The sequence below is a fragment of the Benincasa hispida genome, chromosome 9 (assembly GCF_027475165.1).
Source record: "Benincasa hispida cultivar pf3 chromosome 9, pf3_genome.v1.1, whole genome shotgun sequence".
Lineage (NCBI taxonomy): Eukaryota > Viridiplantae > Streptophyta > Magnoliopsida > Cucurbitales > Cucurbitaceae > Benincasa > Benincasa hispida.
The window spans coordinates 72,568,539-72,591,959 of NC_143486.1; the positions used below are offsets into that span (position 1 = coordinate 72,568,539).

At 29.1% G+C, this 23,421-nt stretch overlaps 1 protein-coding gene and 1 long non-coding RNA gene across 3 annotated transcripts; both read right to left on the reverse strand.

The window, feature by feature from the left end:
* Nucleotides 1-291: 291 nt before the first annotated feature.
* On the reverse strand, nucleotides 292-5,173 carry LOC150034057 (uncharacterized). 2 transcript variants are annotated; one of them, XR_016532355.1, is made up of 5 exons: nucleotides 4,770-5,173; nucleotides 3,760-3,941; nucleotides 3,591-3,692; nucleotides 3,202-3,513; nucleotides 292-1,164 (listed from the first exon to the last, which is right to left on the reverse strand). It is a non-coding gene; the product is annotated as an uncharacterized LOC150034057 (long non-coding RNA). The 2 variants fall into 2 exon arrangements; XR_016532354.1 differs by lacking the exon at nucleotides 292-1,164 and adding an exon at nucleotides 2,261-2,818.
* Nucleotides 5,174-9,747: 4,574 nt separating this feature from the next.
* Nucleotides 9,748-10,507, reverse strand: LOC120086915 (protein SMALL AUXIN UP-REGULATED RNA 51). The gene has a single exon (XM_039043724.2). It carries the CDS (start codon nucleotides 10,413-10,415, stop codon nucleotides 9,900-9,902), a length of 516 nt encoding a protein of 171 aa, XP_038899652.1. The 5' UTR covers nucleotides 10,416-10,507; the 3' UTR covers nucleotides 9,748-9,899.
* Between the last annotated feature and the right edge of the window lie 12,914 nt (nucleotides 10,508-23,421).

Consider the following 23,421-nt stretch of genomic DNA (forward strand, 5'->3'; position numbering starts at 1 on the left):
TCTTACCAACTATATGAAAACCATGCTCAATATTGCAAAGGTTAACAAACCTCATTAACATAGAAACTATTATAAAATGATCATCAAAATAACTATTATAAAATGATAATCTTCCCAAAATGCGTAAAAGATTCAACAGATTCTTTCATACTTACTCTCTGTTTTTAAAGTTGATGTCTATTAACTATTTATTTATTTTTTAAATTATAAATTGAAAATTAAAATTTAATTTTACTAATAAAAATATGTAAACAGCTCAGCGTGTTTCCGGAACTTTAACGCTACCTGGGGGGAAAACATAAAACATCGAAAGCATGAGCTAATGCCCAGTGAGTGGTAATTGAATATAAACATAAGTTATTGCTTTCTAAATCATCAATAAAAGTAACTAAATCATTCAATAAAACATTGGCCAAGTATAAAAGATTCAATAGCATCTCAAACACGTGCTAATAAAACAGTGGCATGATCAACTCTCATAAGCACATGTTAAAGCATTCAATCGTTATTAAAAAAAAAACCACACCAACTCTGTACCCAAATACTCGTTTACAACGGCGGGTTACTCTGGACAAAGAATTCCCCCCGCGGTGTAAACCAAATCACAAGGTCATACGTGCACGCAGAGCTGCCTCAAGGCTAAGCATAGATACACACCACAGGTTCAGGTTACTCTGGACTCCCCGGTATACTCTGGCCACATCTGACCCTGGTGGTAGCCCCCTGATAGCCTAGGTGGCGCTACAGGCGCAGGTTCCTCTAGATTTCCCTGTATACTCTGGCCACATCTGACCCTGGTAGCCCCCTGATCGCCTAAGCAGTACTACTGAAACACATTCAAGTAGCATGGGAACATAACCATCTCTCGGGTACAAGAATCGGTAGTTTGAAACCATTTCCACAACCATTCAACAACATTGATTCCACCATCAAGAAGTTTTCATAAAAACCATACAAATCACAAGTATGTAAACTCTGATTTCAAACTACATTTTGATAAATCAAGATTGTATAAAACCATCGAGAGTTTAGAAATCATGATTTAAACATTTTTGAAATATCAGTCAAGTAAAACAGATCATGCCATCACATTTCATAAATAAACCACTCACAATCACTGGCACGAGCTCCTTGGGTTGTAAGCCTTTCCAACCTCAATTTGACCTGAAATAAAGTCCCAAGGTTACTAGACACTCACGATAGGTAAAATCAACCCAAAACAGCCCATAGTGATTCAATGTAACCACTTGAATTCATTTTAACACCTAAACATTCACATTTTGCTCTTTAAGTCCGTTTTCCTCACATTACCCAAAATGGCCCAAAAATCAGTTTTTAATCCAAAAGTATTCATTCTAGGGTCAAAATATCAAGAAATTATTAATTGGGATTCAAAAATGCTCACCAACACCCAAAATACTAAAAAAAAAAAGCAATTGGGCACTAGAAATGGGGATGGGCGCGGGCTGTGGGCGTGGGTGGTCGAGGCTGGCCGTGGGTGGGCAGGGCTGAACAGGCTGAGGCGTGCTGGCACGAAAGGAGGCACGCTGGTGGGGCTGGCAGCCTTAGGGGGGTGGTTGGCCTGCTGCTACTCTGTTCGAGAAAACACTGGTTTCACTTTAACCAACTTTTAACCCAACTTAAAGCGAAAATTTGCACATACTTCCTTCATGAAATATGTTAATAAACCTTTAACTAACTAACCTCAAAATTACAGCTCTTAACTCGTATTTCAGAGCTCATAATCTCTCATGGACTACACCTTACTCGGATTTTCCAGTTTTCTGAGCAATCTTCACTATTTTCACAATTTCTTCAGTTTTTCGATCCCAAATCACTCGACTAGCCCTAGAATAGATTCACAACTCAATAATCTTTAATCTAGTTTAAATATGGAGGCTTTTGCACGAGTATTTTGGAAGAACCATCACATTCTTTAGACCCTAAATTTATGGCCGAAGCTGCACACTTTTTCCTCCAATCAAAGTCCTCCACCCAGCTGCTTGTTTGCCCTACTATGTGGCTTTTTCTTTATTATCCTTATCCTTTGTAGCCTTACCAGACTTATCAAGTTAAATTAATTTTAGATTTTAGCAAATTAATCCAATAATGTTTTTTAAAAAAAAACAAACAACTCCAATGCCCCTCTCGGCTAACTTGCATTTCCTACAAAATTTGTTCTTTCTTTCCTTATAACCCTTAGCCAATAACAAATCATGTTCTCTATACAAGTGCCCAATCATGAAAAATTGTTCCAATAATAACATGTATTAATACATTTCTAAAAGAACTTGCATTTGTTAAGTAATTTCCAACTTTCATTCCAACACTTAAAATTAGAACTTTCTTAGGTCATACAATCCAAGTTATTCATTTAGGTACATAAGCTCACTTATCTAGGTCGATGCTAAGCATAAACAAGAGAAAAAGGGACAAGGGCTTACAAGTCAGTACCCCTTTTTGTGAATTTCGTCCTCAAAATTCAGCAGAAAGTCATCAAGAGAAAAAATGAGGATATTTGGCTCTCATTTGTTGTTTGCGCCAAGTTGCTTCTTCCACTGCAGGGTGTCTCCACAACACTTTGACTAGTGGAATCATCTTGTTCCTCAATACCTGCTCCTTCCTATCTATGATTTGTATAGGTTCTTCTTCATAGGACAAATTTTTCTTAAGTTGCAATGGTTGTGATTCTAGAACATGAGATGGGTCTGATATATATTTACGCAATATTGACACATGGAAGACATCATGTATCCTGGAAAGCTCCATTGGCAATGCCAAACGGTAGGCTGATGGCATACAAGGACCATCAAAATAACTGGGAGGGGAATTGAAAAGCACAGCCATCTTCAATCAACAATATCAAAACATTTCTAAATTCCTAATATTAAAAGAAAGAGAAAAAAAGGAACATTTCCAAATTTCTAACATCAATTTCAGAACAAATACTTCAAAGTACAACCATCTTCTATACATAAAATAACTCATTTTCTTAGAAGTCATGATCACTATATCAACAAAAGCAAACAAACCCCATTAACATAGAAACAACCATAAAAGGACCAACAAAATAACTATCATTTGAATATTTAAAACATAAAGACTACTATAACTGTAGGATAATCAAAGCATTTTAGTACAATTAATCTAATCCAACACTTTAACAAACTAAAATTGTATGAAGGGTCTTGTGAATATTACCTTTTAACTATCATTTGATTGTTCCGAACTCCTTTCTGTGTTAGATGTTCCTTCTCGAGTTGTCAATCTTCTTAAGATTTCATCAACCACGGTTTCTTGTGATTCAACTACACTTTACAAATGTTCAACTTGAGTATTTATTTCTTTAGCATGCTGATAACTTGCATCATTCCTAGCATGTCTAGGTCTTAGTCCCCAACCTTTGCCCTTCACATGCCTCGACCATTTACCCAACACTCGTTCATAGATTTCTCTATCTTTAATAGGTGCATTTGCTTCTTCTGAAATTGTTTTTAATGCCATCATCTCATCCTATAAAATAAATATGTCATAGCATTATTATGGTATAAAATAAGAAAGAAAATATATAAACACAAAAGTTTACTTACATATTTCTTTTTTGCCTCATCATTCACCCATCTCTTCTTTGCATTAGAATGAGTGTGCTTGAATAATTCAATATCACTTAACTCCTTACCATCTTCTAATTCCTGCATATTATGACAAAAGTTATAAAATAAGAAATATTGATTATGGATATAAGAATGAAATACATACCTTTCTTTTTTTTATGGCGTAAAAATGTCGAAATGCCACCTCATGAGTGAGTGCAAGAGCAGCTCGAGCCTTAATATTTGCCTTAGAAATATGCTTAAAGTCTTCTCTTTCCTATCGATCACATAAATAGTTCCAATCTGAATCTCTTGCCACTCGTTTGTCACGGTGTTTTCGTGCTTCAGCTGGAAAGTTATACTGTTTTTATGTTTTGTGTAAAGAACAACGAAACTCTCTATGTGGTACACTCATCTCATGTTCAAGATAATCTTGTACTATGTGGTCATCTAAATCCAAAATGAAGTAATTCTAACATTGAAGAACAAACCTTGTTAGTTTTCAATTTATCTAAAAGAAGTATTTTATATTTTAAAAAATACACTTAACTAATTAACTTACTGAAAGTCTGCCTATTATCTCCCTCTTTACCTCTCTAAAGACATTGACTAGATATTCGATCTATTGAATTTATCCAACTACGATCCATAACAAGTACAACTTGAAGTACTTAAATTAGAAATCAAAGTGTTAGAATCTAAGTCTTAGGTACATTGCAAATAGGCAATCAAATTACTAATCAAAGTTAAGTAGATTTTATTAGTGTCAATGTCACATTAAGTGGAAAAAATAATACGTATGATTGAAAACACACTTTTACATTTCCTTACATAACTACCTAACAGATATGACATTTCTCAAAAAAAATCAAAACCACCAAATTCATTGTCTTTCCTTCTTCTCTCTCATTTTGGTTTTTTTCTCCATGGTTGTCGTATGCTACTCTTCAATAGAGCTTTCTCCAAACAAAAATACATAAACAAAAACAAAAATACTTACAAACTTACAAACACAAACGAACTCAATGGAAACCAACTTATCAACCGACACAAGTTATAAGATTATCAAAACTAAGAGGAAAGAATAATAAAATTTTAAACCAATAATTAGGAATTTTAAATCAAATTTTCAGCATTTTAAACCATTCCAAAGAGTTCCAAATTTACAATACTCACCAATCATGTGCCAAAATTCCCAAAATCGATCCTTAAATTTGTTGGCCAGTGGTTTTAACACCCCAAAACCTCCATCTAACTTCGAAACATAGTGAGTATCGGCAAGTTCAAACCAAAATCAAATGGGCATCCAAGATTTTTTAAGAAATCTCACAAACTCTAAGATCTAACTCCAAATCCCAAATTCGGCGAGAAAACTTACAGAGGCGGCGTACAAAGGCTGGGGGCCGACAAGAAAACTTACAAGGAGCGGTGACTGATCGGAGGAGTGACGCGAGCGGAGTAGAGGTGTGGCAGTGACTAGAGGTTGGTCGGAGGAGTGGCGACTGGCATTGAATTTAGGCGACAATGTAAGTTGTAGAGAGAGAGATGGATTTTACGTTTTGACACGAGTTGTGAGAGAGAGGCGGTGGGCTTTCATGTTTTCAAACTGAGGAGGATTTTATTTTATTTTTTTAATTTTAACCTAACCCTAAAAGAAAATATATAAACATATATAATTTTCAAAATTCATTCCTTTTCCCTCTCCAATCCCATATATCGAAATTGTAAAACTCGCACCTTACTTTTTCTTTTTAATTATATTTATTGTTTGAGTTAAACAAAGTAATGGGGTTAAATATTTAAGTTAGATTGGAATTGTGGGTTTTGGGGTAAAGGATAAGTTGAAGAAAGAAAAATGTCTAAGTATGGGAACTTAGCTCTCGGATACTTATTACTTATTAATCTAGCCTTGCAAAAGAAATTTCTTGCTAAATGTTAGTCATAAAGAGTGGTGGTTGAGCATCGAGTAAGCATAAGGCAGGCATCAAGTAAATGTCGCCGAGTGTCGAGTATAAGCGATCGAGGAAGGGTCGAGCATCGAGTGTAAGCGATCGAGGAAGGGTCGAGCGTCGAGTATAAGAGATCAAGAAAGTGTCGAGCGTTGAGTATGAGCAATCAAGGAAGGGTCGCGCGTCAAGTACGAGCGATCGAGTAAGGAACGTGCATCGAGCAATCCATCTAGCACCGAGTATCTCATCGAGTATCGAGTCCTTCCCATCAAGTATTCAGTAGAGAACCATTGAATTTTCCATCAAGTAATGATCTTTCTCCATCGAGTTTTTCTAGCGAGGATCGAGTTTGCTCGAAACGCTCATTTTAAACTTTTCTTTTAGCTATCCGGACAGATGGTTTAATCTAGGCCCTTAATCTCTACTAGTGGGTGAGGTGGTTTAAGGAGATTTCATGCAAAAAGGGTTGGGTGGTAGTATAAAAGGGAAGAGAAATTCAAGAGCTCGTTTTGGACGATTTCCTCGAGCAAAATAGACGATCTTAGTACTGTTCAAAAGCTCTATGAGTCTAGTTTCTAAAATCGAGCCTTTGGAAGGGAGTTCTCGCAGGAAATAGGGTCGGAGAAGGAAGGGAGAGACGAAGGTTTGTTGTTGGGTTTTTCGGGCACTTGACGAAGAATCAAAGATCTAGGCCAAACCGCTTGGATTCTTAAGCTGAAATTTTAAGGTATTATTGTTATCACCATAAGCAAGTTTTAGAAGAAACTTTTGCAAGATAAGGTCTAAGGTTCGAGTTACATATTTTGGAAGTTAAACCTAGAATCTTTGTTCAAGTAGGGAGTTGTGGTTTAGGGCCATCGTGAGAGTTTTAAAGGCCCAGGTTAAACCACAAGGAGTTTTACGCTGAAACTTTGAGGTAACATTGTTAAAATTTCGAGCATGTTTGAAAAATGAACTTTCTTAAAATGAGTCTTAGTTTTCAAGTTATTGACATTAGAAGTTGAATATGAAAATTGTGGACGAATAAGCAACTTCTTGCTAGCTTGGTTAAAAAGAGTAGTCTAAAAAGGGAGACCGAAATAGTAACTAAAAATTCTTATTCTTATGTGTAGGAGCGACGTCCATTGGAGAGGCCTACCAAGCCTAGGAAAAATCAAGCCTAAAGACCTGTGAGTGACTAAATGTCTTATAAAAAAAATATATAAAAAAGGAGCATGCATTCCAAATGAATTTCATGTTAGGTTTTATAAGTTTTTCAAGCAACTAAAGTTTATATTTATGATTTTAAAGGTTTCCTAGCATTTCTTAAGCATGATGTTTTATGTTATTTAAATGGATTTTACTAATTCTAGCGCATGTTAAGGTTGAATGATAAAGTATTGCAAAACTACATGTTATAATTCGCGAAAACATGTGCATTGAATTATGATAACTCTCTTATGGTAGGAGCTAGGTAAATGCTATGCCTAAAGATTATTGTACTCAATCTTCTATGAATATATGATTCTAATAATCCGGATGCTGAAGGTATAGAAGGTATCCGAGGAAGTACCTAAGGGGTTGACGGTACTTGGTATACTCCACGTGTACATAGGTAGTTCTATATAATGGGACCGTAGTATGGGTCTCCTGGCCATAGTCATTATAATAGGACCGAAGTATGGGTCTCACAGCCATGAATGGACGTTGGGAGCTTAAGCTACGAACGCTCGTTTTCAACTAAGGTTTATTAGTATGTTTGATTATGACCTATGATTAATGTATGATACTACGTAAGTTGCTTGAGATTATTTCCAGCATGTTTATATGTTTATAATAATATGTGTATGAAAGGCTCGAGGAAAACTTCTATGAGTCACTCACTGGGCAACCAGCTCACTATTTTCAAATGTTTTCCTTTTTTTCTAGGTAGCGGTCAGATTCCTCGTGGTTGAACACACTGCTGCTTGCCACTCAAAGCTCAGTTAGGAAGGAAGAAGCTTAGGTTAAGCTTGTTTTGATGTACACATATTTTGAGAGAAGTTTGGGACTTGTGGATTTTATTTTGGGACCCTGTTTCGTTCTTGTGTTATTTGTTGGACCTATGTTTGTTGTCTTTTCGGAATTGTAATTAAGTTGTTTTGCTGGATAAAGTCATAGTAATTTTATTGCTAGGTCGTATTTGCATATTAAGGTTTTAAGCAGGTTTTACTTAAGTTAGACAGCAAGTGCTGGCAAGTAGGTCGATAAATGCTGCTGTCATGTCCTCTTTTGGTTTTAAAGGATAAACTGGGAAGGGATGTGACAAAAATCTTCTTGAATTTTAAATCCCAATCCCTTTTGCCAACAAATTTAAACCAATTATTTATAAAAATTTTAATTTATTTTCTTCCCCAAATTATAAACAATTTCTAAGTCTCCTAATTTTAATTCAACTTCCAAAATTAAATTAAAATTTTGAAATAAAACCAAATTCTCCTTAAATTAAATTAAAATTTTCAAATCCTTCATTCCCAACAAATTAAATTGAATTATCTTCAAATCGATTAATGCACCTCAAATATATCCAAAATTTCAAATCTTCTCTAAATTGAAATAAATTCCTACCAATTAAATTATTTTTGCCTCAAAACTTAAAATAAAATCAAATAATTAAATATAATTAAATTAAAAATTATCCCAAATTTTGGGTTGTTATAAAAACAGTAAAAAGCATGTTAAAGACCTATAGAACCTTAACTAGATATTTTGAAATTGACCCAAACATGTTCAATTTAGAAAAAGTGCAACAATTTTCCTTTAGTAATAGTAAGTTCAATCCCAAAAAATAGAGATGAAAAATAGTAAAAGAGAAAGGCAAGAGAAAGGCTACGTCGCTGATGAAGAGGGAGGGAATGGGAGAAAAGGAGGAAAATGAAAAAACTAAAGATGATTGAGAGGAAAAAAGGAAAAATAGATGTTTTTACCTTTTTAATTATATTTCTTTTTTTTAAAAAAAAAAAAACAAATCTTTTAGTGATGCAGTAATATGTTGCTAAAAACTTTGAACTTGACAGGTTAACATGTCACAAAGATGTATTGCTATAAATTAGCATTTTGCAACATGTTTTAGCTGCGTCAATAAAAAATTGTCACTAAAAATGAATATTCTTGTAGCAACAAACTCAAGTCTTAAATTTATAATATTTTGAAATCTTAGAACTATCATGGTTGGCCTAATTGTAAATTGATCTTATGGTAAATAGAAGGCATGACCTCGATAAGAACCTCTCATGGGTATTCGTAGTGGCCACACTCACGGATATTAAAAAAAACAATTGGAAAACTTAATGACTAATAAAGTTAAAAGTATAACCCATTTTGAAACCTAAAAAGAATGATGTATTTTTATCTTAAAATAACAAAGTAAAATGAGATATTTAACATTAATTCAAATTCAATGGTACACATAAATGGAAAGAAATCTCTTTAGTCCGAATGACATTGTCAATTCCTATTGGTGAAAATTTTGAACTAAACAAATATTGTTTATTTATTTTTTTTTTATTGTTATTAAATTCAAGTATCACCCTTAATAAAAATTTAAAGCCTTTGTTTTCAAATCCAAACCTATCATACTAATAAACTTCTAGAATGTAACTAATACAAATATTTAAATCCTCAAAAAAAAAAAATCCACGTTAATACTTACCCAAAAATTTGATTCCAAAATAAGATCCAAATCCAATAAATAAATAAATATTAAAACACAAATTTTTTATTAAAAGAAATTGATGGTAAACCGAAGGTTTTAGTTGTTAAACAATTGGTTCCATTTTCTCCTCTCTTTGGATTCCCCATTTTAAACAACCAAATTTCCTTCTAAATAAGGTGTTTAATTTTTTTTCTTAATTTCATTTCATAATAACTTTTTATTAATTTATCTAGGGATAGGAGTGCATCCCCAACCCCACCCCATTCTAGTGCCAACCCTACTTCTAAATCAAACATGCAAAATTTTCCATCATTTTCGAGTTAAATTTACTTTTTATAATTTTTCTAAATTAATTTAGATTAAATTGACATTCTATTGCCAACCCTACTTCTAAATCAAACATGCAAAATTTTTCATCATTCTCAAGTTAAATTTACTTTTTATAATTTTTCTGAATTAATTTTGATTAAATTGATTTCAAGCCATTAAAGATGGCATTTCTAAATAATTTTTAACTAGAAAATGCAAATAATTCCTTAAAAAAAATTATTCATATATTTCCTCTTTCTTCATACATTTGATCTACCTCATCCAAAAAAAATAATAGTAAAGGAGGAATCAAAGGAGAGAAAAAGAAAGAGCTTTCTTTTTTTCTTTTTTAATCCTAAAAACTCCGTTGTTCTTTTATCTGCACATTGGACTCTGTGGACGGTGCGATGACGGCGTCAACTGCAGCGTTTCCAATGAACAAAAACTCAAGACCTCTTCTCCTCCCAACAACAAATCCCCTTTCTTCTTTTCTTCAACCAATTTCACCACATTTTCAAACACCGTTACTTCACACGGCAGCCTCAAAACCCCCGTTTGTTGAAACCCAAATTCCTCCTCCGCCTCTCTCAGCAGAATCTCAAACGCCGGATGCCCTAAATACTGCGTCGGTATGACAAATCGCTTTTGTTCTTCCCCTACGCTCACCGCCAAATAACCTTTCGGCACCGCACCCCCGCCGCAGCTTTCCCCGCCGGCCGACGATAACGTCCGTTTTAGAAACTTTATGCTCTTTCCCGCAGGTCCCGCCGCCGTGCCGGACAGTTTGTTGGCTGTCTTCGATGTGTTTGCTAGCTTCCGCCATTTCTTCAGGATCTGTTGAAGCCGTACGATGTCTCTGATTTTGTTGGATTTCTTTGAATTTGAATCCATTGCTCTCTGTTTTGAGGAAAGTGAGGAAGAAGATGGAGATGAAGAGGGGTCGTTTCTGTTCTCGATGCTTTGAATTTATAGGCAGTTTGGAATATTCGGATTTCCAAAAAAACGTAAAATTTTCATTCATTTTAGAGTAATTTTATCCGTATTTTCTGTTGAGATTGCCTAAATCGTCTATGTAAATATTAATATTTAAATTGTTGGTTGTAATTACTATTATATCCATTGTCATCCCTAAAACCACCTTCTTAATTTATTTATTTATATTAGTATTATTTTATTTCAACAATACAAGGGTAGAGATTCCAAACTTGAGTTCACATTTATGTCATTTAATAATTTTCATAGAAATTAATTAATCTGTGGTTTTAAACTAGGTTCTCAATTGAATCCATAATTTCCATCTTCATCTTCATCTTTGCTTGAGTTTAATTTATGTTGATTTTCTAACATATGTAAAAGAAAAAAAAATTACTTTTATAATTTTTTTTTGCATCTTATTTATTATCATATAGTATATACTTATTGTGTCATATTTACCACTTCATTTATTTTAATTGTTTTAAAATAGTTATTATAATAAAGTCATTGGGTTACAAGATTCGAACTACTATATCTTTTTATCACTGAAATCCATATATTGGTTCATCTATGTTTGCTTTTTGACAAATAGTTATAAACATAATTCAATTGATTAATGCATTAGCGATATCATTTCTAATAGATGAAATATATACATTATAATAATGTAGATGTTTTTTTTTTCCTAAAAATATTGCAATTATTTTATTTATTTTTGGGGAAAGGTAAACGAACATGAGTTGGAAGTTGAAAAATCTACTTATTAAATATGTGATTAATTTTCATAATTAAGAGTTTAATAATTAAAATAAGGTCCAAATACTACTTTGATCCCTATATTTTTTGCTTTTATTCATTTTGGTCATTGTATCTTTAAAATGTTCATTTTAGTTCTCATACTTTCAACTTTTGTTCATTTTGATGCTCGTACTTTAAAAAATGTTCACTTTAATCCTTATACTTTAAACTTTTATTCATTTTAATTCTCAAGATTTAAGAGGATAACCATTTTGATTCCTTAAAAATTAAGTAAAAATAGAAATAAAGGGACCAAAATGGTCATTTTTTGAAAGTAGAAGTACCAAAACAAACATATTGAAAGCATAAAGATCAAAATAAATCAAAATTAAAAATAAATGGACTAAAATAAACGTTTTTAAAAATATAGAGACTAAAATGAACCAACAATAAAAATATAGAAATCAAAATAGTATTTAAACCTTAAAATAAAAATGTAGAATGACAAAGTTCATAAACATAATAATAATAAATATTAATACATAGGGGTGCGTTACCGAAGGCTTAAAAAAATGGAGGACTAAAGTGTGACACTTTTGACAGTTATGGCATTTAATCTCTCTTGGCTCCTATTTTCGGTAAAGATAACCCATGTGGGGTTAGCGTATTTAAGACATTAATATATATATCAATAATGACTCGAAAGTCGAACCTCATCAGTCATTTCGTTGCTTAAGCACCAGCGACCTTTTTATAATAGCCGTACACCTGTTTCGTTTTATTATTTTAATCTCAAATCAATCCTACTTGATTGTGTTTATTAATAATATATTATAATTTATTTATATTTTCCTTAAGTCAATTTTCATTTTATACATGCTTCACTAAAAAAAAAAACATTTTATACCAAGGGGAAACAAGAAATATAATCAATTTATTAATCAGCATTATTTGTTTGACAGTCTGTTTTAGTTCTAATGCATCTGATCAGTTGGTTGGATCTTCCTCTTCCTTATTTTATTTTTCTTTAAGGATATGTATGAGAGTAATTTTTTTAGTACAATAAGGAATTGAATGTGAACCGCGTAGTTTTTTATAATTAACACATTCGTATGTCAGTTAAATTATGATCGATTATAAAAGAACGATTAATGTAAACATTTTAAAATTAATTAATTTAATATATTTTTATGTTAATAAAATATATAATCACTTAAAAAATGAAAATTTTTCTATTAAAAGTTAACTTAATTCGATTATTACAAATATTAATAATTTATATTAAATAGCTAAGATGATATAAAATAATAATTGTAAATATATTAAGTCTAAATAATATATTTATATTTAGTAAATAATTAAAATCAATCGTAATGATTAATTGATGTTAATTTATAATTAGTATGTCATATTTATATCGTTTGTCTCTCCATTATAAAAATTCCACTAGTGTGGAGGTGTTAAAAATCCATGTGGAGTGGATTTCACGTTCTTGGATAATTATATCATGTTTTTTAATAAATGAAAATATATGAAATAAACAAGGATATTAAACGTTTATATAAAATATCATAACGAAACTTGAGAAACAAACAACTCCTAAGTATAAACATGCGTTTATTTTTCCATGATAACAATTTATTGTATTAGGATATAAACTAGAAAATCATGAAAGAAATACATATGAACAAATGTTTTTTAGTTTGAGTTTGGTAGAAAGTGTTAAAAGTTTTTTTTATAACCATTTGATTTTTTTTTTTAATTTTCAAATATTAAGCATATAAGTATCCTTTTCACTTTAAAATTTTATATTTTGTTATCTACTTTTAATTCATGTGTTTAAAAATCAAGTAAAATTTTGAAAACTAAGACTTATTTGGTAACCATTTGGTTTTTAATTTTTTGTTTTTGAAAATTAAGTTTATAGATATTATTTTTACCTTCAATTTTTTTCATTTGTTATTTACTTCTCACCAGTGGTTTAAAAAACCAAGTCAATTTTGAAATTTTAAAAATAGTTTTTCTTAAAAATTTATTTTTATTTTTTAAATTTGGCTAAAAATTACTAACAAATATGCAAATCATTTTAAGAAATGGAAAAAAATAGATTTAATTTTCAAAAGCAAAAAAATAAAAAATAAATAAAAAACGAAATAATTACCAAATGAGACTTAAAAATATATTTTCTTAAAAAATATATTTTTAGAGTTTGACTATAAATTCACTCGTTTACTAAGAAATATACCAAAACATAAAAGAAGAATTTGAGAAAAAAAAATCTACCTAATTTTAAAAAAAACTTAGCAAATAACGCGAAATCCATTTGATCTTTCTACGCCTCATTATCTCTATTGCTATATGAATTATAAATTATAAACTTTTTTTTGTGTAGAATTAAATTAAAAATTGAAGTTAAATCTAGCTTTTTTTCTTTTTGGTCAAGTTAAATCTAACTTACAGAAAACTAAATATTAGAGAACAAAGTGTTGGTCTTTTAAATATATATATATATATTGGTAGCAATGGCGTTGGCGTAGCTGGTGGATCCATTTTTGGTTATACTCAAAAATATAAATAATAATAATAAGAAGAAGAAGAATTAATTAAGAAATATGGTTGGTGAAAGAAGCGATGAGTTTGTCAGTTTATGGCAGATTGATTTGGTTCCCAAGAGGAGTCAAAGGCAAAGGAGCCCTCGTACCGTTCCATTGTACTCTCCTTTATTCAAATATTTTAACTGTCCTAACCGCCCTTTGGCCTTCATTTCGATGGAAACCCATGTGATTTTTCTTTTTCTTTTTTTTCTTTTGTTTTATTGTTTCAATTTTCAAGGTTCATTTTCAAATCTCCACCGTTTCGAAATTTTTTCAAATTAAAAATCCGTATTGATTTGACTCTAATTTTTATTTCATTCATAGATTTGAAAAATGTGAATTTTAGATAATGTTTATCAATTTGTAATTAAAATTGACGCAACCATGATGCGTCATAATTGTAAACGTAACTATTTTTTTTTTTATTTGCATAGAATTATAAATATGTTACATTCTCTATTGTTGTTACCAATTAATTCTAATGGTAACATAAAATATGACAGATTTATAATATTATAGCTTAAAAACAATAATCTCGGTAACGACGACGGTAATAATACCAATTAGTAGGTCCCACGTAATTTCCAAACATGGTTGGATTTATCACTCTTTGTTCGTCAATTAACTTGTATTTTTTTTTTATTACAAATGAAATGAGACTCATTTTTCAAATTACCATCGATTTATTATGCTTCCTCTATGATAAATGTGACCTTAATTTTCATCTAGTTCTTAATTATATATAGAAAAACATTTACTCTTTTAAATCCGAGTTTAGTTTCCGTTGGATTTTTAAATTTTGATATTTGCATTTTTGCTCTTGAGTTTTTATTAATGTTCACTTTGGTATTTGACATTAATTTTCTATTGATTAATTTAAATAATCATGATATAATATTTTTTTGGGGTTAATTTTAATATCAATGACAAATTAATGGCCAAAATAAGATAACATAATTGACATGACATTTTCTTAGAGGTTAAAAGTTTGATCCCTCCAACATTTCGAAACCTGTCATTAGAAAATTTGTTAGTAATACCTTATTATGTACTCATTCAACTCATATCTTAACATGTTAGAAGTTTGAAAATTTTCTTCCCGAGAGAAAAAAAAAGATTAAAAAAATTAAAGTGAATTTTGGATCTGAGTAAAAATATCATATATAAAATTTATTATAAAATTGTATAACCATTCTTATATTTAAACATAAATAAAAATTATTTTTATTTGCTTAAAATTGGTATGTTTTGCTTATTCAATTTTAGTCTCAATATTTTCAATTGGTCAATTTTAGTCTATATACTTTTAATAAATCTTAAATTTAGTCCCTCATAGTTAAATTTTACCAAACTTGATTAAATAATAATGACATTTTTTATGCATAGAAATATAATATGTGAATATATTTTGCAATTTATAGTAAAATGCTAATGAATAATATTTTTCTTTTAAAAAAAAACTATCATTGAGGATTAAATTCATGAGTTATTAAAATACATGAACTAAAATAAGACAATTGAAAGTTAAAGATTAAGATTAAAGTATAAGAACAAAAATGATATTTTATTTATTTAATGGCAACGGACTAAACTGTATCATTTTACCTTGTGCGGAATACACTGTTTTGTCATGCGTTTCTGTTTTTTCAAAATTTAATTCACTTTTTTTTGTTCTTTTAATTTATAAATGGTCTCTCATCATTTGATGCCATTTGTCATTTCCATAATAGACGTAATTAAAATAAAAACTCTTCATAATATGACGCAATTGAACCTTGTTTGGCTCTATAAAGGCATGGTCCTAATATTAGAGAACTTATGATATAAAAAAAATCGAAATATTGAAATTGCAAATATAATAATCAGGTGAATAAAATATTAGCATGTATAATATAATGTAAATAAATTTATCAACAATAGAATCAATCACTAATAAAATTGATAGAGCCTATCATTACTATATTTACCATCCTTATTTTAAAAGTCCTACTTAATACATTTACTTTTAAATTTTTAAACATGGGGCAAATATCTAGAGAATCTAAAATGCATGGGACATGATGGATAATTAAAGTCCACTGCCACAATTAAATTAAAGTACTATAAGAAATAATAAAATGAAAAAATACGATAAATAAATAAATTAGTAATTTACATTTTATAATATCTCAATTCACGGATTTATTACAATTTATCTATATTAGAATGAAAATTTCTTATAAATAGAAAAATTCCGAAAATATTTACACTTTATAACAAAAAATTTCATAAGTGTTTTTGTACTATTAAAACTTTTGCTATAAAGTATATATATTAGATCCTATATTTAAAAATGTCTAATTTCACTCATTGTATTTTTAATAAAATTTAAAACTAATGTAAGCAATTAGTTAAGTATTAATTTTTTTTTGAAAAAGAATATTGACTATCATTTCTTTTATAAGTTGTAAAAATATATTCACGTAGTACTTTTTCTGGCATGAAAATTATTATAATTATCTTTTAACAATTTTGATAAAAAGTAATTCTAATTACTAAATCAATAAAGTACATACTTCACTTAAAGTAAATGGAATGAAACCTAAAAAACACTATATTAAGTCTTAACCAAAATAAATATTTTTTCCAAAGAAAAAAACTTAAATAAATATCTTAAAGTTCAATAATTTCAACCAAGAAAAAGCTATATTAATATAGTATTGTCTTTTTCCTTCCGCCTCGTCAATTTTATTTTATGTCATTTCTCGTGATTCACTAACATGCATGTTCTTTTTTCCTCTCTTTTTTACTATTCTTCAAACTAAAGCTTAATAAAAGTAAGACAAATTCAATATTTATTACATAAAATTATATCTGAGAATGATTTTAACATGGTTAAAATCACTTTTGTTATGTTCAAAAGTACTCCCAAACATTTCCTAAAAATATATTTTGAGTCTAAATTAGAAAAATCACTTATCATTTTTAAAATCACTATGAGATATATTTTTGATGATTCAAAACAACATTTGATAAAATGTAAACGGGACACTTGCAAGAAGGGAAAAATAAGTTACATTAATTAAATGCATTGCTCACATATTTATTGTTTACAAAAATGGTAAAAAGGAAGTCTAACGATGAACAAAAGATGTAAAATATCGCAAATGTCCTCACTACTTATACATCTTTGATACACTTGATATACTACTGATATGCTTAATAATGTGCACTTGACCGATATACCTGTCAATTGTACACTCGCTTATACTGTTATACATTTGATTGATATGCTTGATAATGATGCAATTGATCAATAAATTACTGATAAATTAGTGAATCAGCTTCACACCATCTGGTGCTAGCCATCGCTTCACTTCCCTATCGTTTACCTCTGTCGATCGCCAGTCATCGCTTTTCTCTCTCTATTAATTGGTTATTTAAGACAAATATGAAATAAAAAATAATTAAAAATCTAAATTTCAAGATTTTGCCATATTTGCAAAAATATCAAATATGAGTGATACACTTATAAAATAATATATTTAAATCGACACTCATTGCAATTTTCCAATGTAAATCGCATTTAAATATATAAAACTAAATACTAAATTAATTTTGAATGGTTAAAGACATGTTTCGAAATAATTTTGAGCGTGATAAAGATGGTTTTAACAATTTTAAAATCATTTTCAAACATACACTTAATCATTGGAAATTAATTTAATATTTAATTTTACATTTCTTAATATAATTTTCGTTTCATCCAAATTGTGTTTGACCCATTTAAAATATACTTCATAATGATTTAAAAAACGACCAAATGATTCAAATGTTTGAATTAATCACTAAGTTCAAAGATAAGTTCAACTAACCTTACCAGTTACCAATATACACGGCCATCTTTTATAATTAATTCACCTAAGTTAGTCACATGTTTGAACCTTGAACTAATTTAAATTGTAAGAAAAATTTAAAAATGACAATAAGGTGACAGAATTCATTGGTTGCAGATGAAAATTAATTATAAAGATGAAAATTAGGAAATGTTTGACTTTGACCTAAAGAATAACGGGCAGGGGCAGGGGCAGGGGCAGGGGCAATGGAAGGGCTTAAATGTGAAACGGCAACGTGATCCGCACCTCACTCAATAAATAAAGAGAAGCATTAATGCGATTCCATTCCATCTCAATTAATTTATACCCAAAATGACCCAAAATCATTATACCACTCATTGCCCATCATCAATTTTTTTTTTTTTTTGATAGTATCAATCCACTCTACTACATTCTTTTTGTATATTAAGCAACCAATATATTAAATTTTCATTAAAATAGAGATATTTTCACGTTTTTATGAGTTCGACATCGACATAAAGGGTGAATCGATATTTCTATCATATTATACAAAAGCTCACAAAACACAAAAAATATTCATCAAAATGCCACTAAAATAAAGATAATATAAACAATATACATATTAACTTGTTGGAAAATCATAAAATATTTATTTATTAATTTCAATTTATTTTTTATTTTTTTTTATAAATTTTCTAAAAATATCCATCGAAATTGATGTTTTATCAATATTTTCATCGAAATTTCCGTAAAATTAAGACCTCGATATTTTCGTCGACAACTTTCATACTCATTTATTTGCTTAAAATGTAAATTCTAGAGAGGGAATTTTGGTAGTGTGTGTAATCTATTATTGATAATGACTTGATTGATATAATTTTCTTTTTCAAAAAAATTAAAATTATTATTTGATCTACAATTTTAAATAGGGATTGGGACTTCTAATTCTACTTAAAAAGGTAGAATAATAATACTACTACTAATAAGTTATATATTTTTGTATTTGGTCAAAATTTAAAGACGAATGTTACTTAGTTAATTGGTTGCTTTTCAATTAGAAAGAACGACTATAGAAGGCGAGTCTTCCACTCCAATATAGGTATTTGAATTGGTAAAATCAATTTACAAATAACAATAGTTGTCTTTTACAATGTAAATGAAACCACAAAGATCAAACACTTTATGAGACTTAACTTAACAATTAGGTCTGTTTATTCGAATATTTTGTGATGGTCGTAGGTCTCTCACTATTCATAAAATATACCATCCTATTTTACTTTAACACGAGGCAAGTAAAACCGTGATTACACTCTACTTTACTGGAAAAGCGAGTATGCTCAATTAACTCATGATCTTATGATAAAATTCATCATTATTGTTATGGATACTCATTTAGGAAGTTTTGTACTACTACGAGAGTATAATATACTTCTATTCACAATTAATTAATTAATTTTTAATACAACAATTACGTTGAGGCATAAAGATTTAAAATTTTGAATCACTTACCTCAAGGGAAGAAACACATGTAAATTACTGACGAGTTATATTTGTATTGTATAACATACTATATTTGTTTCACTCTAATTTTGTCTTTGTAAATAATTGTTTAATTGTTATAGAATTTACATTAGCTTTTAGTAAATGATGCTAAAGGTGATCGACAATAAAAATGATATAGGCTCATGAAATAAAATAATATATCATTTGATAGCGTGTTAATATCAAACGGAATAAGTATATACTAGTATGATACTAATAGATTTTGTTGAAAATTTTTCACTTCCATTACTATTCAATCACACAATAATAGATAAATATATATATTTGAAAGGACAAATATTTTATTTTATAATTTGTGCATGATTCATCTTTGAAAAAAGTACCCACTATATGTTAGTACTTGAAAATTTCCAAAAAACTCTCTCTCGGAAAACAATTTAAATTATTTTTTTATTTGTTGAGTTCAACCAAAAGAATAAAAATAAAAATCTCGACCCATTCACATTGGCTTGTCATGCAACATTGGTATATTATTATTATTTTTTTTTCTAGATTTTTACAGATAATAATGAGTATTAGAAGGGAAGGAAAGAAATTTTCCTTTTGACATTGATTTAAATATCAAAGTTTATGTGGAATATGTTCATCATAGAACTTTAATTTAAAACTAATATACCATGGAATAATACAATTTTTTAAAACATCATTGACTTTTTGATAATTTAAACACATTTTTTCATTTTTAAAATAATGAAGTCACTTAATTTTAGTGATGACTAATTAATTAAACATAGAATAATATACATGTGTACATCAATCCATCAGTATCAAGTAATGAAGAAGAGAGATGACGGACTATGGATGGTGATAAAACTAATAGGTGAAATTAGTAATCCACTTAATTCCACTAATAAAGTTTATAATAATCTAAAACTAATTAATTATGATTTCTCATTTTGGAAATAGACTTAAATACATTTTAGGATAATGAACAACCACCATTCAACTTTTTATATCTATTTTGTTGGTTTTGAATGTCGTTAGATCATTAAATTTTCAAATAATATATTATATGTAGTCCATGAAATATCATTGTTTTATTACATTATTTAGATTGTGTGTAATACATCATTAGCCTTTACCATTAGGTTTTCATGAGTCATTTAATGAAATTTAAATTTTATTTTTTTTAATTAAAAAAATAAAAGGAAAGGAAAGGGAAAAACTCCCTATATTGAATAAAGCTTCACAAATATTTGTCTAATTTAGTCGACCAAACGTAAATGAACTAGCTAGTTAAGGCCTAAAAAACAAATGAATCACTAAATACTCTTAAACCTTTTTCTAGGAAACATAAACCTTAAAAGAAAAACAATAACTCAATATAAAATATCCATTTATCAATTAAATAATCAAAATTTATATATATACAGAAACCTTTTAAAAACAATTTATTGAACAAAATAACATCAATAACTAAATTAATTTTATTATTATTTTTTTATAAATAATATTGTTGTGGGTTTTACCATAAAATATTAAAGCCCACAGATAGAGCTCAAGCCTAAAGAGAATTGGGAGGAGGCATAGAGGAACACATGGCTCAAACGAGAAAAGTAAAGGTCTCAGATTATGAGCTGACCGATCGAGCTCGTAAATATATACCAAATAGAAAATAATCAAACTGCTTGGTTTGGTGCCTTGTAGTCTTGAGTGTTGTAAACCATCGTGACATCATCCAAGTTATAAATAACTACATGTGATTGTTAGAGGAATTACATTATAAATAGTATCGTTTGACGATCACAAATGGGAGATAAGTAATTTCCAAAGCAGAACTTTGTCCTTACTTCTTGTGTGTTCAGATAAATCATTTTCTTCATGTACTAACTTAGAAACATAGTCTAGTAGACCCAATATCACATCAATGCAAGAATCTTTTATGTCGGTTTGAAAAGCAAGACCAAGCTAGATAAGGAGAATTGGGCCAGAGGTCAAGCCCACGAAAGATTCTCATTCTTAACGAATGCGTGCGAGATCTGAACACAAATAAATATCTAGTTCAAGACTTAAAAAAAAAAAAAAAAAAGAAAAAGAAAAGGACAGAGTACATAGTACAACAAAATGTTTTAAAAACTATAAATGAAAATGAGATAAATAATAGAGTTGATTCATATAATTGGATTTAAACGATTATTTATTAATTATTATTTTCATAAAATGAATCGTGTACTTCATTATGGAAAGAGTGCATACAATTGATTAAATTAAAAAAATATATAAGTCAATAGAATACATAATTGACTGCAATTTGTTTCTGAGTGCTCAGTTCTAGAAGTATTCGATGACAGTAAAATGCTGCTGCCAGCCAACACAGTTTCTCACGACGGAGGGGAAGAAGGTTAAGGAAAATTATTTATTATTATTATTATTATTTTAAAATAATAATAATAATTTAAAAAAGAAAAAAGAAATGGTCGTCACGTGCTTCCTGTTCAAATGGAGTGGTGGGATGGCGTGCCGAACACGTGCTAAGTTCTGGCTCCTCTGCAGAGGACTGGGCTGGGAACAAAAAGGAAGATGCCTTAGGGTCTAATTCAAGTAAAGCCCTAATCAAATGCAAACTCTCCTACTTATCTTCATCTTTTTGCTTAATTAAGAAGTTAATTAACTCAAACTAAGAAAAATTAGAGAAAATTTAATTCATACACTCTTACACTTTTTGGAGGTCGTATGAATTTATAAATAATCGTATCAATTTAAACCATAATTTTTTTTAATAAAATATATGATTATTTCTAATTAAGATTTTAAATTGTTATGAATGAATCAATTTAGGCTCTTTATTAATATTATATTTGAAAATTCTTCACGCGTACAATTTTAAAATAAATTTGATGATTTGAATTGATTCACGAACAATTTTCGAAGGAACTCTTAATTGATAAAATTATAAGTTCCACACATTGTTTATCCAAACAGAATGTAAATGGAAGATGTAAATTGATACACTTAAAAAGTTAAGGATTTAAAGACTTACAATTGTTAGTTCATGGTTTAAATTGATACAAACTATAAAGTTTAGGGATATAAATGGATACTTTCCCTAAAAATTATCTATATGAGTTTAGTTAAGACACATCTCTATACTTATTTTAAGGAGCTTTAGGTTTGAATTTCTCTCTGTCTTCTAAAAAGTTAAAAATTCAAATCTATATTTAGTTGAACTCATACAAAATGGGAAATTGCATTGTATGACAAATACATTTTAAGAAACAAAAACTGTGACTTCAACTTTTTTGTAATGGCAGGTGTGACAATCACATAACAATCATATAAAAATCAGATAGCAATCACATAGAAATCAGATAGTAATTGAATTTTCACGTAGAAGTCATTTGCCATGCTTGCAAAAAAGTAAAACCTAGGGTCACGCACCTAATTTTCAATTTATCTGTTTTTATTAAAGTTACAATTGCCCCTAAAAAAATAGTTTGAACATTGTTGGTACTCTTCAATATACATTTGAACTAGTTTTGAAATTATGACAGAATTTTCGAAACCAGCAGTAATCCTTGAAGTCATGTTAGATAACAATTTAGGTCAGTTTTGTAACCATTTGATTTGTTGTTTTTGTTTTTGAAAATTAAGTTTATAGACACTACTTCTACCTCTAAATTTCTTCATTGGTTATCTACTTTTTACCAATAGTTTAAAAAAAAGTCAAAATTTGAAAACTAAAAAAAAAAAAAAAGCTCTTAAAAACTTGTTTTTGTTTTAAGAATTTGGTTAAGAATTCAACTATTGTACTTGAGAAAGATACAAATCATTTTAAGAAATGAGAAGAAAATAACCTTAATTTTCAAAAAACAAAAACAAAAAACAAAATGGTTACCAACTGGGTCTTTTATTTTTAGCTTTTAGTTTTTGAAATTTATATTTATTTTTTTCCCAAAACATGACTCAGGTTTTTGAAAACGTGAATAACATAGAAACTTAATTTTTAAAAATTAAATGTCGATCTAAAAGTTTGAAATTTAATTACAATTTAAAGAATGGTTTATTTATTAATATTACCATTTTCATATTTTTATATTTTATAAGATGGACTCAAATTATATGTTCAAAATTAATGCACAAGATAGTACTAAATAAATTAATATAAAACATCAGAAAATTTAATCTATCTTCAATGTATTTACAAAGATTCATGAATTAGGTTAGATCCATTCTTCCTCAACCATGTGTTTG

What these genes read in the sequence shown, in the direction of transcription:
- LOC120086915 (XM_039043724.2), bottom strand. Translation starts at nt 10,415, where the DNA reads ATGGATTCAAATTCAAAGAAATCCAACAAAATCAGAGACATCGTACGG.